This window comes from Saimiri boliviensis, chromosome 2 (assembly GCF_048565385.1).
Source record: "Saimiri boliviensis isolate mSaiBol1 chromosome 2, mSaiBol1.pri, whole genome shotgun sequence".
Lineage (NCBI taxonomy): Eukaryota > Metazoa > Chordata > Mammalia > Primates > Cebidae > Saimiri > Saimiri boliviensis.
The window spans coordinates 211994408-212012804 of record NC_133450.1 but is presented as its reverse complement, the minus strand read 5'-3'; the positions used below and the strand labels follow the sequence as shown (position 1 = coordinate 212012804).

The window sequence follows — 18397 nt, the reverse complement described above, 5'->3', positions numbered from 1 at the left end:
CATTAAAGAAACAAGTGCAGTTTCTGGCACATAGTAAATGTTCATTTAATATGTGGTCTCTTCCTCTAAATGACTTTTACAGCAACTAAAGTGTAAGCTCCCTGTGAGAGACTGAAATGCAGCCTGACTTCTGATTAGGCTGAACATGAACCTGCCCTGTCCCTGTCTCTTTTCCCTTTTTCCACTGACATTGCTTTTCCCTAGGGCTTCTGTACCACTCATCCCTTTACTTTCTTTAGGTCTCCCCCTGGAAGCCCCTTTCTCAGAGATGCTTTTCCTGAGCACCCTTGCACAGAAAGCAGCACCTACACTCTCATCCCTCTGACCCGCTTTGATTTTGTTCAGAGCACTCCGCAACTGCCACACGTAGAGTCAGTGCCCATTCGTTTCTTCCTCTCTCCCCGCGAACCAGAAATAAGCTCTTTGAGGGCCCTGGCTGTTCTGTGCACTATTAAGTTTCTATCTTCTGGAAGAGTACCTGACACATAATAGTTGTTCAGTATGGCGATGAATGAATAGATAATTTTATTGAACATCCACAGTACTTTTTGAACTTAGTGGGCAGTACAAAAGTGAAATCCACAGTTCATCTGATGACAGGGAGAGAGAGTGAGAGAGTGAGAGATGGGTGATCAGCTGCCTCAGGGCCCCGGTTCACCCTAAGCCCTCTGCCACCCGGTGCGCCATCCCCAGCACACAGCTCATCACTCTCCTGCCTTCTCCTACCCACCCAAGGCTTTTTGTGGGCTATTTGTTCTGCTGAAATTTTCTTTTCCCCATCTGTGCTCACTTAAAACCTTACATGCTGTTTGAAACCCTTCTCAAGTACTACCTCCCTCTTCTACGGAGCTCTTCCAGACCCCTTGCTAAAAACAATTTCTCTGGCCTCCATTCCTCCATTGGACTTCATTTCTTTATTCTGGTATTTATAGCAGCATATTTTATATTAGGATTGTTCACACATGGCTGTGACTCTCCCATTATATTTTGAATCTCTGGAGGGCAGCATCTAATTTCAGCTGGAGTGAGGTGGGGCTGGGGAATGCTGGAAATTGTACAGACTGTGTAATGAGATATATGCAGGTTAGAATCCCGAGTCTGACACTTGGGAATTGTGAGCTTGAGAAAGCTATTCAGTGTCTCCAGGTCCTAAGGTACTCATTTGTTAAATGGGATAACTGTACCCATCTTGTGGAATACATCTTTATTAATAACTGCTCTGACTGTATGCTTTGGCAACTACCAAGAAAAACCATTTTAAGGTCAGCATATAGTAGATGCTCAATAAATACCAATAATGCAACTCTCATATTATCTCGAGTCTCCAGCACAGTTGGTGCTGACATGATCTTATTTACACAACGGGAGTCATTGTCTGGCATCATAACTTAAATATATATTTGGGCAATATATGTATGCATCCTTGTTCAAGCCCAAATATGACCATTTCCATTAATCGAGTCAAGGACTGTATAGAACCCTTCATTTTCATTTCTGGTGCTCTGCGGATCATTGTGATTTTCTAAATCAACAGAGATATATTCTGACTTCTTCCATGAAGTATTCATCTCTACGTGTGGAAACGTAGATTGCATCACAGACTCTAATAACAAAGCAGGTTGAAACACAGCTATGCATGCCCAGTGCCTGGCCCAGATAATGTGGCAGAATGAGAAGGACTTGTAACCGAGAGCTAGAAGATAGGAGTCTAGCCCAATTGTCCACTCAGGTTGTCATCTGTAGAAAGGAGTTGGATTAGAGCAGGTTTCTCAACTTTTACATCATTGACATGTGGGGTCCTATATTCTTTGTTGTGGGGGCTGTCTTGTGCAGTGTAAGATGCTTAGCAGCTGCATCCCTGACCTCCACCCACCAGATGCCAGCAGCATCCCCTCAGTCATGACAATCACAGATGTTCCCTGGGGAGCAAAAGATCCACACTTGGGAAATCCTGAATTAAATCTTTCAAATTGCAGCAATTCTGGGACTATAGGCTGAGGTCTTACTCTCCTAAACACACACACACACACACACACACACACACACACACACACACACTCCACATGGCTCTTCCATGTATGACCGCATTCCACTTTTGAGAGCTGCAATGTTCTGAGCCATGTTTCTTTGCAGTCTAACAGCTAAGTATTCTCTCACAGGCTCCCACCCTGCACCAACTTAAAATAGCAGCCATGTAGAAGGGCTGTGTGGGTGACACACTGTGACCTCATGGTGTTGTGTCACTACCAGGATCTCCCAACAATCACTTCCATCCCCTGCTTGCCACCTGGACGCTCTGGCAGACAGTTTGGCAGCCGTCGTTACTCTTCTGCACTCACCATGTACGGCTTTGTTTTAGGCTCCGAACGAGACTGCAGGCCACAGTTTTGCCAGCTCACTCCTCCTCTCACGTGTCTTTCTCCTTTGCCCCTGACAGCTGAGACTTGCAGTGACAAGCACGTTTTCGTAGCAACTCATGAAAAAACAGTGCCATGGGCAACAGAGAGAAATAACCAATTGGACAAGAAATTTCATCTCTCTTTTAAATTTTTTTCTCTTCCTTAGCTTTGCTTTATCTTTCATATTCAGCTGGAAAAGTAGACAAATGAGGTGTCATATTTAATCATGTATAGAGATGGGTTTACAGTTGACAAATTGTTTGTGTTCTCACCATATTTTGATATGGAAGGCATAAAAATCTGAGGTCTAGAGAAGAGATATAACTGTGCAGGGTCATGCAGCTGAGCGAGAGTAGCCGCAGTTTTCTAAAGATTATTTCCAATTAAAGGCTCACAGCCCAATGAACAAGACAGACATAGAAACAAATATAGACATATCTCAGAGATATTGTAGATTGGGTTTCAGATGACTACAATAAAGCAAATATTGCAATAAATGGAATCACCCCAATTTTTTGGCCTTCAGTGCATATTAAACTGATGTTTACAATACCCTGTAGTCTATTAAGTGCATGATAGCAGTGTGTCTCAGAAAATAATATGTATGCCTTTATTAAAGACACTTGATTACTAAAAAAGTGCTAATGATCATCTGAACTTTCAGCGAGTTGGAATCTTTTTGCTGGTGGAAGGTCTTGTCTCAATGTTGTTGGCTGTTGACTGATCAGGGTGGTGGTTGCTGAGGGTTGGGTGACTGTGGCCATTTCTTAAAATAAGACAACAATGAGGTTTGCCACCTCAATAGACTCTTCCTTTCGTAAAATAATTTTGTAGTGTGTGATGCTGTTTGATAGTATTTTATATAAGATAGAACTGCTTTAAAAACCAGAATCAGTACTCTAAAATCCTGCCACTGTTTTATCAAGGTTTCTGTAGTATTCTAAATCCTTTGTTGTCATTTCAACAGTGTTCAAAGCATCTTCATCAGGAGTAGACTCCGTCTCGAGAAACTGCTCGCTTTGCTCACCCATAAGAAGCAACTCCTCATCCATTCAAATTTTATCATGAAATTGCAGCAATTCAGTCACATCCTCAGGCTCTACTTCTAATTCTAGTTCTCTTGCTATTTCTGTCACATCTACAGTGATTTACTCCACTGCAGTATTGAACCCCTTATGATCATTCATGAAGTTTGAAATCAGCTTCTTCCAAATTCCTGTTACTGTTGATATTTTGACTTCTTCCCATGAATCACAAATGTTGTTAATGGCATCTAGAATGGTGACTGCTTTCCAGATGGTTTCCAATTTACAATGCCCATATCCATCAGAGGAATCCCTCTTTGTGGCGGCTATAACAATATAAAATGTATTTCTTAATAAGTCTTGAAAGTCAAACTCATGCCTTGATCTATTGGCTGAAGAATGCATATTGTTTCAGCAGGCATGAAAACACCATTAATCTCCTTGTATATCTCCATCAGAGCTTTTAGCTGACTAGATGCCTTGTCAAGAGCAATAGTATTTTGAAAGGAATCTTTTTTTTCTGCACAGTAGTTCTTGATAATGACCTTAAAATATTCAGTAAACTATGTCGTAAACACATGTGCTGTTCTTCAGACTCTAGAGCACAAGCAGAGTAGATTTAGCATAATCTTAAGGGCCCTCAGATTTTTGGAATGGTAGGTGAGCATTGGCATCAACTTAAGTCACCAGCTGCATTAGCCTCTAATGAGAGAGTCAGTCAGTCTGTCCTTTGAAGCTTTGAAGCCAGGCATTAACTTCTCTCTAGCTATGAAAATTATCAACTTCTACATATAGCAATATATTTTGTATACATTGATAATAGGTTGTTGGCTGGGCATGGAGACTTATGCCTGTAATCCCAGCATGCTAGGAGACTGAGGCAGGCAGGCACTTGAGGCCAGGAGTTCAAGACCAGCCTGGCAGATACGGCAAAACCCTGTTTCTATTAAATATACAAAAAATGAGTTGGGTGTGGTGGCGTGCACCTGTAATCTCAGCTACTGGGAAGGTTGAGGCATGAGAATCACTTGAATCTGGGAGGTGGAGGTTACAGTGAGCTGAGATCACACCACTGCACTCTAGCCTGGGCGACAGAGCAAGATTCTGTCACCAAAACAAGAAAGAAAATAGGTTATTTAGGGTAGACATCTTCATCAATAATCTTAGCTAGATGTTCGGAATAACTTGCTGCACCTTCTCCATCCGCACTAGCTTCCTCACCTTGTACTTTCATGTTATGAAGATGGCTTCTTTCTTTAAACTTCAGGATACAAACTCTGCTAGCTTCAGACTTTCCTTCTGCAGCATTCTCACCTCTCTCATCCTTCATGGAGTTAAAGAGAGTTAGGACCTTACGTTGGATTAGGCTTTGGCTTAAGGGAACGTCGTGGCTGGTTTGATCTGCTATCCAGACCACTAAAACTCTCTTCATTCAGCACCAGGCTGTTTTGCTTTCTTATCATTCATGTGTTTGCTGGAACAGCACATTGAATTTCCTTGAAGAACTTTTCCTCTGCATTCACAACGTGGCAAACTGTTGCAAGAGGCCTGGCTTTCAGCCTGTCTTGCCTTTTGCTGTGCCTTCTAGCTTTTGATTTAAAGTGAGAGAAGTGGGACTCTTCCTTTCACTTAAACAATTAGAGGTCATTGTAGGGTTATTAATTGGCCTAATTTCAGCACTGTTGTTTCTCAGGGAGTAGGGAGGCCTGAGGAAAGGGAAAGAAAGGGAATAGCTAGTCAGTGGAGCAGTCAGAACACACATGTTTATAGCTTGTTTGCCATCTTACATGGGTGTAGTTTATGGTACCCCCATATCATTACAATAATAACATCAAAGTTTACTGACCACAGACCACCATAACAGATACAATGATAAAAAAAGTTTGAAATATTTTGATAATTACCAAATGTGATACCAAGACATGAAGTAAGCACATAGTGTTGGAAAATTGGCACTAACAGACTTGCTAGGCTGAGGGTTGCTGCAAGCCTTCAATTTGTAAAAACTTTAATATTTGCAAATCTCAATAAAGTGAAGTGCAATAAGTGAAGTAGGCCTGTAAGTATAATACAAGGTGGTAAGGGCTAAAACGCAGTTACAGAAAATGACCAACCAGAGCGCAGAGGAATAAACAACGAACACTTTTTTTTAAATGAATAAAAAAAGAAAATGACCTTTGAGGATATGACCTCAGCTGGCTACTGAAGGATATATAGGGTTTGGCCAGGAAGTGACGACAAGGTGAACAAAAACACTCTCTCCTAGGGAACAAGTTGACACCAGTATCAACATTCATCATCATTATTCTCATCATTGTACATGCCATTTATTGAGTACTTACTGTATGCCAGGCACAAGTGTGTACACTGTACATGAATTATGTCATTTCATTGTCACCCTGGTTTTGAGTGTAGGTGCTGTTGTTAACCACATTTTGTAGATGAGGAAACTGAAAGTCAGAGAAGTTAAATACAGGACCTGAAATAATACTGTTTCTAACATATGCAAACTGGATTTAAAGCTGCTTTTCCGTTAGAATAAGTAGGATGGGGTTACAAAGAGTTAAGTGAGTAAGTAGATTGAAAATGAGGGTGGATCACGAGGTCAGGAGTTCGAGACCAGCCTGGCCAACATAATGAAACCCAGTCTTTACAAAAAATACAAAAATTAGCCGGGTTTGGTGGCATGTGCTTCTAGTCCCAGCTACTCGGAAGGCTGAGGCAGAAGAATCCCTTGAACCCGGGAGGTGGAGGTTGCAGTGAGTCAAGATCATACCACTGCACTCCAGCCTGGGTGACAGAGTATAAATTTTGTGTACAAAATTGGCATGGCCTTGTGATTTCTGGTCTATTCTCTCCACAAGGACCTTCTACCAAAGCTACCGCTCAGTCCTAAGCATCTTGCCATTGCGGCACCGCTGCGCTATAATACCACCTAATAAAGGAAGCATGCAAACCCCCATGCCGACATGATCACCTTCAGTTTTCCTTCTGAACCCTGGCAACCTTTGAGGCTGAGTTACCAAGAGACAAATTCTCTGGCCATGTGTCTTTGGGTTTGGGAGACATTCCATTGAGCATTGCAGAACTGAACTGTAAACAAACTCCATGAACTCTTCATCTCTAAAGTATTCAACCTAGATAGTCATGATAATAATCCATTACAAGACTTCGTACATTCATCTGATCATGCAAAAGCAGTTTGTGCTCAATGGATACATGCCTGGTGAGAGAAGAAAAAGGAACTCTTGTTTATTGATTCCTCTTTATGAGAGGCAAGTTGTTAGTAAAGACAGTACATGGTACAGTTACTTGAATTGTGTCTCCATGTCTCTTACCAGGTGTATGAGGCTCTGTTTCTGCATTAATTCATTTTATTCATTTCTTCAACACATCTTCCTTGAGCATCTACAATGTGCTAAGTGCCAAGATATAGGCATGAAAGCTCACCCTCAGTTTTACATATGAGGAAACTGCATCCATAATAGACCAAGCAGTTTGTCCATGTTCAGACAACATGTAAGCAGTAAAAGGAACATGGGCCCAGATATCCATACATTCTATGTTTTTACCCCAAACTGTACTGAGTTTTGTAAACCTAAAGCATGCTACTGATATAAGGTATTATTATGAAGATGTGTTAATAACATTTTTTCTTTTCCTGTGTCTTTTTCTTTTACTCCTCTCCCCCCTCCTCTTCTCTCTTTTGCTTTCTCTCTTCTCTCTCTCTCTCTCTCTCTCTCTCTCTCTCTCTCTCTCTCTCTCTCTCTCTCTCTTTATTATTTCTTCTATAGGACTCCACAGAATGGAGCAAGAATGAGAGGAAAAAGGCCGGCAGAAAAGCATGAACTGGAGGTTTGTTGAGCTCCTCTACTTCCTGTTTATATGGGGCCATATCTCAGTGCAGCCCTCCCACCAGGAACCAGCTGGGACAGACCAACATGTCTCCAAGGAATTTGATTGGCTTATTTCAGACAGGGGGCCTTTCCACCACTCCAGGAGCTACCTATCCTTTGTGGAAAGACACCGTCAAGGATTTACAACCAGATATAAAATATACAGGTAAGACCTGGGCTAAATAGTCCTTGCCTTTCATTCACATTGTGCTTTATGGAGTCAGGCATTGATTGGTACAACCCTTGCTATACACGGAAGTGTCTGGGTCAAGGGTCTGTGCTCCTTCTTCCACAAGCTGTTTTTCACTTTTTTTTTTCTTTGCACAAGAGATTAACAATGTTAAGGAGAGGATCAAATAATATTTATTGAGTACTTATTTATATGCTGGGCATGGGGCTTAATTCTTATTATGCATTGTCTCATTTAAACCTTCTAATAACCATCCGATATAGGTTTTGATTGTTCTTCCCACTTTACCAGTTAGGTAATTAAGCCTCAGCTAGGTTGAATTATTTGTTCAATGTCATACAGTTAGAAGTGGTTGAACTGGGATTCAAAATCTGGTTTATCTGTATCCATAGTCATAATTTGTATTAACCACAAGTATAAGTAACATTGTGTTGAAAATGCTGCGAATGTACCCAATATCCTACTCAAATACATTCAAACGTTTGGGGAAAAAAAAGTAAGCTTTTCTTGAGCAGGTCCGTACTGGTTATTAGACTATTGACATTCTACTCATCGGAAAAAAGACTTAGTTCAAACCTTTCCTATTTGAAACTATCTGAAGGTCTTCACATTCTACTTAACCACCATGTCCTTGATATATCCACAGCTCTCTACACTAACATCTCTTTAATTTAAAATCATTTGGAAGTAGAGTGCATTCTTGTATATTTTTCTCACCTAACTGGAAACTCTTTGAGGGAATGACTTATACGGAATTCATTTCTAGATCCCTGGAGTGATTTTTGCTCTGCCTTGTTATCAGAAACACACAATGAATTTGTGTACTTAAATGAATTGGAGAATGCAAAAAACTCTCAGGTATAATCAGGTGTAGTCTTAGGAGGATAACTAGTCATAATACCACAGGGTGGTGGCAATAATGCAGTTTGATATCTCTGGTTCATATTAGATAATCCATATGTGTTTGCTATTGCTGTTGAAATAACAGGAATCATGAATGGAACCACAGATTGAGAATATTCAACAGTAGCATCCTTTTAGTGAGCACTTATCATGTGCCACGAAGGGAGGATGTTCAATCCTTATAATCGCCTCCGTGAGATGGGCAGTAGCTTCTACAGATGGGAAAATCAGGAGGTTGAATGTATTTCTATAACTCATCCATCCAGTAAGGAGTGGAGCTGGAGTCCACACACTGATTTACCTGACCCCAATGCTTTCCTTCCAAACACTCTGTTGGATGCCTCCCCCGGTATAGCTTCCAAATGTAGAGTGTTGCAGAGCTCTAAAAACGTTTTTCCAAACTTTTTTTCTTACAGTCATTTGTAAACATCTGGGGGGTTGTTTCAGACATGTTGAGAAGTAAAAGGTTGCTAATGAGGATGGGGGATTAAGACCTCTAGATACTGATTTCAGTTCTTCGTGCACTGGTCTTGTGACATAAGGTAGGCTCCCTCATTTTTTGCATTCTACTTTCCTCATTTATCAAATGATAGGGTTGATGTAGATCAGCAGTTTTCAGCCTATGTTATTTGAAAACCTGAGGATTAATTAAGTAGCCATAGAAACCATTGCAATGTGGGGAGAGTAGCAAAGAGGTGATCGTGCAGGATTCTGAGCCCTGCATCTCCCTTATACTAGAGAAGGTTAGCATTCACTTTTGTGTTAAGATTTCATGTATGTTTTACTTTGAATTCTACTCCTAAAACAAAGTTTGCAATCATCCAATAAGTTGATTTCTAAGATCCTTTCTAGCTCCAAAATTACATTTATGAGTTAACCAAAGTCAAATGGTTAATTAAATGATGGAGTTCAACCCAGAAGTCAGGCCCCTGGTCATCTAATTATTCCTTCCTTCTTTTATTTAATCCTCAAATAATTATTAAGCACCAGCTACAGATAAACACTATATTTATGGCAGGTGATACAATCATGAGTATAATAAATATAGTAGTTGCTGTCATAGGAGAGACTGACATTAATTAAACACATGCACATTTCCATGTATAATAAGTGCTATAAAGAAAAATGTGCAGGATGGATATAACTGAGAAATCATAAATACCACACACATTGATTTGGCACATACAATGTATAAAAATTAGGTGGAACTCTTGTCATAATGTGCATATGAACCCATATACAAATATGCATCCAGAGACATGTTCTCATCCAGTTGCTAATCAGAGCAAAAGCCAACTAGGACATGCTCACTGGGGCAGTTGTGAATTGATTCTTTTTCATTCCTGTATGTCACTTGGTTGAAACACCGATGTTTCAACAAAGCATGTCCACAGCCAATTTCCAGTGTGCCTGTCTTCCTCTATGCTAACATGGACACAGCACATTACAAACTTGACATTTTCATCATTAAAAAAAGGCCTGACTACCATAGCGCTACTTTTTTTTTTTTTTCCTGATGCTAGAGAGCCAGCCTTACTGTTCTGCCCAGACCTCAAGCTTCTACCAGTTCCCTCCGCCTGGCTGGAACCCAGGGTGATTTGCAGGTTTCAGAAAGAAACTGGGTGGGAAGAAGCTTTCTCTCCTTTTTTTTTTTTTTTTTTTTTTTTTTTTTTTTTTTTTGAGACAGAGCCTTGCTCTGCTGCCCAGGCTGGAATGCAGTGGCATAATCTCAGTTCACTGCAACCTCTGCCTGCTGGGTTCAAATGATTCTCCTGCCCCACTTCCTGAGTAGCTGGAACTACAGGTGCATGGTACCACATCTGACTAATTTTTGTATTTTTAGCAGAGACAGGGTTTCACTGTATTGGTAAGGCTCGTTTCGAACTCCTGACTTCGTGATCCTCCTACCTGGGCCTCCCAAAGTGTTCTCTCATTTTACTAGCTAAGGCCATCATTTTTCTCCTGCATTTACACACAGAGGCTGGCTTCTGCTCACAGAGTTATGGTCAAGTCACTGCTAGTGACAACAATGAGAACCTTTTTAATTGAAACCCAACTGAAGCCTCTTCTCATGTTGCTTTATAAGCCAAGCAACAGTGTATGCACATGCAGTGGTTTGGGTGCATGACATGAACACTGTCACTCACAAACCTGAGTTGCCACCTAAAGGCTTTGGGGGAGTTTTCCGCTCTTGAATCTGCCAGGGTGCAGTGGGAGCACTTTTGACCTCAGAGTCAGGGAACTCAGGTGCTGACCCAGCTCTCTTATCTAATTGTGTGACTTTGGTCAACTAATGGAACTTCTTTGAACCTTTGGTTCTTCATCTGTGAAATGGGAGTGCTGGCTGAAGTGGTCCAAGATCCTTCTCATCTCTGAAATTCTGTGATTCTGTGAAATATTGTCATTTGAAAATACAGCATGTGGTAGTGGAAAGGATTTGGGGTCTGGAGTCTAGAGATTCAGGTTTTGTTCATTCTGGAGCCTCTTTCTAGCTTTCTTATTTTGGGCAAATTCATGTATGCCACATTCACTCACTCATGCATTTATTGGTTTAGAATTTAACACCAAACAAGGCTGGGCACAGTGGCTCATGCCTGTAATCCCAGCACTTTGGGAGACTGAGGCAGTCTGATTACCTGAGGTCAGGAGTTTGAGACCAGCCTGGCCAACATGGAGAAACCCTGTCTCTAGTAATAATACAAAAATTAGTTGGGTGTGGTAGCGCATGCCTGTAATCCCAGCTACTCGGGAGGCTGAGGCATGAGAATCGCTTGAAGCCAGGAGGTGGAGGTTGTGGTGAGCCGAGATTGCACCACTGCACTCCAGCCTGGGCAACAAGAGTGAAACTCTGTCTCAAAAAAAAAAAAAAAAAAAAAAAGGAAAAGAAAAAAAAAAAGAATTTAACACTAATCATTATCCATAAACTGTACAATTATTTGGTGATATAGAGATGACCAAAAAACCCAATAGATTGCACACATATATGCTTCTGCCCCCACACAACCCACACCCCTTCCTTCACCCCTCTCGGAGTTAGGGGTGAAGGATAGAGGGTGTAAAAAGTGAATAATCAAACAGCGATCTTTCCATGGATAGAAATGACCTCTCAGATATTCAATTTCCTCTTCTGTAGAAAGGGATAATGATGTCTGCCCTACCTACTAGGTCAATGAGATAGTTTTTGTGAGAATGCCTTGTAAAATTTAAGTTCTCTTAGGCTTGAATTTTTTTCATTAGAGGTCTAAATCATCATTCTGACAAAGTAATTTATTTTCACTTTCTGTAAAGACTATACATATATTAGTCATTAACTAGTCATAGCCACACTCTTAGGGGAAATACTATTATTGTCCCATGTCACAAATGAGAAGGGCACTAAGTGCACATTGTTTGTGTTACAGGACTAGGAAGTGGCACAGCTGGGATTCAGAAGCTGGTCTTTGGGACTTCCTAACATGAGCCCTAGCTCTATGTTGTCATGACTCTCCCTGGTTCTTAGTTACCTGATTTTTTTTTTTTAAAGATCTCTCTCTCTCTCTCTCTCTCTCTCTCTCTCTCTCTCTCTCTCTTTTTTTTCTGTTGAGACAGAGTCTTGCTCTGTCGCCCAGGCTGGAGTGTAGTGGCTCACTGTAACCTCTGCCTCCCAGGTTCAAGCAATTCTCCTGCCCCAGCCTCCCGAGTATCTGGGACTACAGGCGTGTGCCACCACACCCAGCTAATTTTTTGCATTTTTAGTAGACATAGGGTTTCATCATGTTAGCCAGCATGGTCTTGATCCCTTGACCTTGTGATCCTCCTGCCTTGGCCTCCCAAAGTGCTTGGATTACAGGCGCCAGCCACTGCGCCTGTCCTCATTACCTGATTTATTACCAAATGCCAACGGGCTTCCTTTGACTATGGGCAGGTTTCAATCTCTCTGAGACTCAGTTTTCTCATCTATAAAACTGAGATGACATTAAATGCCTCATGCAATTGTGCTGAGAAACAACTTAGATATCAAGTATATGGAGCTTAGAATTTTGCAGGAGCTTCCTAAGGGCACTTCAGAATGTTGGTTGCCTCCTCCACTTCAGATGCTGGTTGTTTGCTAGGAATTATTTTTTTTATTCTCATGGCAATTTCAAAGCCAGTTAGTCCAAAGGTTTTTTCCTGTGTTTCCAATGCCTTTTTGTCTTTTATTTTCTGTTTATTTTTTCCTAACTGTGAGATCATCAGTAGCTGCTGTAAATTTAGCAATTACTTCAAAAGTGGTTTTAATAGGACAACTGTAGTACTCATTGGATCTGAAGAGTCAGGCCAAAGGGGAGATTCTGGTAATGGTGGTCACTATGTCACAAGAGGTGGTTCCATATTGAGTGGTTTTCCCTGCTGGTTGCAGAACAAGTGGTTTGTGGCTTACGTTGCATATCCCTTTGAGCTCTAAAGATGTACCTGAAAGTTGAGCGTAAATCAAATCTTGGTAAGCCAAGACTAATTGCCTGGCTGCCTTGCATATTTATTTCAGAGCTGTAGAGGTTTCAGCCCTCCTCTGCTGTCCTGATAATTCCTTCATTTGTTTCACACAAATAATAGGTTTTGTGGTAAAGCTACTTGGCTAAATGGGTGGTGCTGGAGATGGGTGAATGGTTCTGTGAGGATGAATGAGATGTGGTCTTTATGCAGCAGTCATTCAAGATTATGTATTAGGCATCTAGATGTGCCAGATATTGTATATGGGAAGTTTATCTTGTGATGAACAACATTCCTGCCCTCAAGGAGCTTACAGACAAGTGGAGTTTAGAGAGAAGCCCACCCTTGCCCCACTCCAGGGGGTTGTGTTTGAACTTGAAAGAAGCCTTCAGCCTTTCGATTCCAGGTATAATCTTGACATCATACCATACAAGGACTAGGTTTCTATTCGTATAGCATAAATTAGTCTAAATCAGCATTTTTTTTTTTTGAGGCTCCATTGCCAGGTGCCAGGCTGGAGCATAGTGGCGTGATCTTGGCTCACTGCAACCTCCGCCTCCTAGGTTCAAGCAATTCTCCTGCCTCAGCCTCCCGAGTAGCTGGGACTATAGGCATGAGCCACCATGCCCAGCTGATTTTTGTATTTTTAGTAGAGATCAGTTTCACCATGTTGGCCAGGATTGTCTCGATCTCTTGATGTCGTGATCCACCCGCCTTGGCCTCCCAAAGTGCTGGGATTACAGGCGTGAGCCACCGTGCCTGGCCTAAATCAGCATTTTAAAATGTATATTACAGAGAACTCTAGTTCAATGTAATATTAAAAGATGTTTTCTGGGAAAAAAAGGGCACCTATTTTTTTCCTATGATGACTTCCACTGTCAAAGAAGCAATAATAATCACAACAGTGATAAGTTAATTGCTAACATTGAAATCTTAAATGATTAGCATTGCATTTTATCTGATATAGAAATCATTTCAACTGATGCTTACAGGAATCCTGGGCAGTAGGCATTGCTATTATCTCTGCATTTACACAGCTTGTGCATGGTAAAAGAGTTCATTTGTAATAGAGCAGGACCTCTCACAGTCAAGTGTGATTCTAGAGACTACGTTCTTGACTCTGCCCACCTGCTTCCCAAATAATATAGACCTGCATACGGAAAGCCCAAAGTTACACAGGACTCCTTGCCACAGACCTTTATTAATATTACACTATTTAACAATATTTAGCCGTACCTTTTTTAACCGTACAACCTCTTTTTCTTAGAGGAATTGAAATTCTGGTGAACAGGCTCAGGAAATTGGGGGCTCTGCCTAAATTTGACAGCTTGGGTATTGCTGCTTTGGATTCCAGCCTACGTCAGAGCACTCTAAAAGGATACCACTTCATTTTGAGTAACGGGGGTAACTGGCTGAGGAAGCCAATCTTCCTGTTAAGCTTTTGCTTTGAGTTATTTGGTCTAAATCTACCTCCTGGTTTATGATGGAAAAAATTAGCAGTTTCAGTTTTCTCACCACAAACCTCCTGTTTTTCTTTCCCCTTTTTATTTCCAGTTCCCAAGTTTGGCATTCCACCCTGTGGTATAGATAGACACATCTCAACAGAGGGCAGAACCACAGTTGAGTTAGGCACAATGCTTCTCCAACATACAAAGAAGTGGCTGGATATTAGAATTACATGCAGAGTTTAAAAAAAAAAAAAAAAAAAACACCAATGCTTGGATGTTTCTCCAGGTATTTAGATTTAATTGGTCTAGGACAGACAGGGCCTAGGAAAATTATTTTCAGTCAAGGACAATATTGTTTCCTAAGGGGACACGTAGCAGTTGTGTTTGGGGAGATTTTTGGTGTCCAACTAGTAGTGGTGTTTATTGGGGGTGTTTCTGGCATCTAGTGAGTAGTAGCCAGAGATCTGGGATGCTGCTAAATACCTTACAATGATTAGGACAGCCTTCTCCAGCAAATAATTATCCAATGTACTTTCATTTGTGTAGAGGTTGAGAAATCCTGCTCTAGTGTTTCTGGGGAAGAAGGAAAAAAAAAAGATGATTAGAAGAATATTTAAATAAATGGTCTCAGATTTTGGTCTTCATGAGTTTGAACTGGGATGGCTTAAATATAGGTACCACTGTAATGACTGGATTCGCAGAACATGTGTCCACAGGATAAAATGGGGAAAGAATCCTCCATGTTTTTATTTTAATTAATTAATTAATTAATTTTTGAGACAGAGTCTCACTCTGTTGCCCAGGCTGGAGTGAGTGCAGTGGCAGGATCTCGGCTCACTGCAACCTGCTTCCTGGGCTTAAAGTGATTCTTCTGCTTCAGCCTCCCAAGTAGCTAGGACTACAGGAATGCACCACCATGCCCAGGTAATATTTGTATTTTTAGTAGAGATGGGATTTCACCATGCTGGCCAGTATGATCTCGATCTCTTGACCTCGAGATCTGCCCGCCTCACCCTCTCAAAGTGCTGGGATTTCTGGCGTGAGCCACTGCATCTGGCCTCATCTGTGATTTTAGACATGGCCAGAGACCAGGATGGCAGTTCAATGCATGAAGAGAGGTGGATCCATTTTTGCTTTCTGTTGCATAGAGGGAGTGGTTAAGGCAAACTAGTTCTCCAGTCAAAAAAAATTCTTCCTTCTGGGAATTCTAATGACTTTTTACTCTGCCTACAGTATTCCTTATGAAGTAAGATATTCACCCTTCATTGTTAGGTCCAGATATACATGACTTGAGTCATTAAAAACCAGCTTAGACCAAGTGTGTTAAAAGATATTTTTTCTTCCTTTCAGAACATTCCTGGTTGGCTCAAAAGATGAGAATAGGAGGATGCCCCATATGCATGTTTGTCAATTTCAGCCATTTAAAGGCTGAAAGCATTGGTAAGAGGCACGAACCTGCACCTCCCCTTACCTGCTAGCCCACGTACATCCCTTGCTTAATCCAAATTTTTGATCAAGGTCTCCCTGAACAGATAGAAGTGGAGAAGGATATTCAGCAAACATTTTTTTTTCTGGGCCATTTGGTGCCAATTCAAAGATCATCTTTAGTGTTGATTACTTAAAATTGATCTTCCAATTCTAAAAATGATAGCTTTATTGCTATCAAACTGGTACGTTTACAGTGTTTTACCTCTTTGCTCCCATGCCATTACTGAACTGACCTCTGTGAGTTACAAACCATAGTCAGCTACAATTTCTACAGAGCAATTGTCCAGCTTTTGTCAGGAGCAGTGTCTGAAAATGGGCCTACTTGCTCACCCACTCCTATGGACAGACTGACACAGTATCTTTAAACTGATGTAAAGATGGCGATTGTTATGATTGGGTAGATTAGGAGGAGAAATGGAGAAAAAGCCCTTAGGACTTCAAATATTGTACTCCAAATCTTGGCCAAGGAAGAAGGGGAGACTGGATCTGTGATCTGGGGCACCTGCAGCTTATTCATTCAAAAAAATGTTTACTGATCTCTAAACCCCTACCAGTTAGGCCCTGCACTGTTTCCTGGGGATAGAGGGAGGACAATATTGATCCCTTCCCTCAAGGAATTCATGGTATCTTTGAGGGAGACTGACCGAAAGGCAAATAACCACAGTGACATGTGCCTTGAGAAATGCCACGGATGTTCCATGAGTGTAGGGAAGCGGAACTTACATTACATTGACCTGCCCAAGGTGGGGAAGGAGAGGAGGAAAAGCCATGCTTAGAAAGGCATGCTGGAGGAGGAGGTGTTGAACATAGGTTTCAAGGAGGATTCATGAGAAGGCAGTAAGGAAGGAAGCACCTTAGGCAGATGGAATGGCACCTTCGAAGTCAGAAGACAGGAGAAAGCCTGGAACTATATATCTTCATGTGTTTTGGGTGGCTTTTTCTTTTTTTTCTTTAAGATGGAGTCTCACTCTGTTGCCCAGGCTGGAGTGCAGTGGCGTGATCCTGGCTCACTGCAACTCTTCCGCTTCCCGGGTTCAGGCGATTCTCCTGCCTCAGCCTCCCTAGCAGCTGGGACTACAGGTGTGCACAACTACACCTGGCTAATTTTTGTACTTTTAGTAGAGATGAGTTTCACCATGTTAGTCAATCAGGTCTCGAACTCCTGACCTCAGGCAATCCACCTGCCTCAGCCTCCCCAAATGCTGGTATTACAGGTGTGAGCCACCAAATATGCCTAGTTGAGTGTATTTTGAATAGTACTGATAGTGGGGCAGAAGGTTGGAGAGCAGCTTCAAGCTGACAATGAAAAAAAATTGAGATAGCACATGGATTTCGACCAATCTTTAAAGTCTAGTTAATTGGCAGAATATTACTAGCTAGCCATTCAGAACAGTGTTTTTTCTTTGTTGTTGTTTTTTTACATTTTTGACCTTAATACATGTGAACAAATACATTTTGGTGTGACACTCACTCAATAAACCTAGCCAAAAATATAGATAAAAATATATGATTGAAATAAAAATCCATAAAAAAACTTAACCTTACTACATGTGATACATCTTAAATATCAGGATATCTTCTATGCTATTCCTTTCAAATGTAATGTACTCCTTTACAATTCATTTATTATTTTTTTTTAAAATGCTGATGCACAAGTGTGGTCATGTTTTGGCTCAGAGGAAAATTGTACCATGTGTGATTAGCAGAGTTTGCCATGGGTTCGGGTTAAGCAGGGTAGAACCTGTGCCTTGTCTAATGGTGGCAAAAAGAAAACAATGAAGGGTTTGAAACATGAGGCGAACATGCACAGATATACATTTAGAATTGCTCTGGCAGCAGCCTGAGGAATGGGAGAAAGGGAGAAAGAGAGATGGGTTAGAAAACTGTGGCTGTCAGGAGGCTGAGGCAGGAGAATTGCCTGAACCCAGGAGGTGGAGGTTGTGGTAAGCTGAGATCACGCCATTGCACTCCAGCCTGGGTAACAAGAGCAAAACTCTGTCTCAAAAAACAAACAAACAAACAAAAAAACTGCGGCAGTAATTTAAGGGAGAGAAAGGGAGTGCTAGATCCAAGACAAAGGCGGTGAAGGTGGGGTTCATTAACCCTCAACTACCAATCAGTGCCACCAACAGCAGACCTACTGGCCAGGCAGCCTTTCTCTGTGCAGCATCCAGGCTTACCTACTCCCGTTCCATCCCCAGCACCCTGTGGCAGGATGCATTCTTGTAAGCAGAGTTCTACAGCTACTGGATACCTTTGTATCTCTAATAAAAGGAGCCAGAAGGCTCAGACTTCTGCCTGTGGGAAATTTCTTTATCTCTCAAGGCCTTCCTCCTGGGCACAAGAATTACTGGGTCTCATTAGCTATGAATTCCCAGACTAGCTTGGAGGAAGGCTTTGCATTACACCCTTTATCTGTACCTGACTCTTCCCCACTCACATTGATGGAAACTTCCAGCAGCAAGTTAGTGTCTAAGCTTATGTGAACCCTACAATAGTGGCGATAGCTTAGGAAGTCTTTGGACTCTGGGAGACCTTAATTTGAATCCTGGCTCTGTTACTTCCTACCCATGAAACCTTAGGCACATTACGTAAGCCA

The 18397-nt window shown here is 41.5% G+C and overlaps 1 protein-coding gene across 1 annotated transcript in view; it reads left to right on the top strand.

Moving 5' to 3' along the window:
- BRINP1 (BMP/retinoic acid inducible neural specific 1) overlaps positions 1–18397 on the top strand; it is a 204440-nt gene that overhangs the window by 47514 nt on the left and 138529 nt on the right. Inside the window, exon 2 of the mRNA XM_003925186.3 lies at positions 7219–7486. Within this exon, the coding sequence (XP_003925235.1) occupies positions 7269–7486 (218 nt within the window). The 5' untranslated portion in view covers positions 7219–7268. The remainder of the gene's footprint in view (positions 1–7218; positions 7487–18397) is intronic.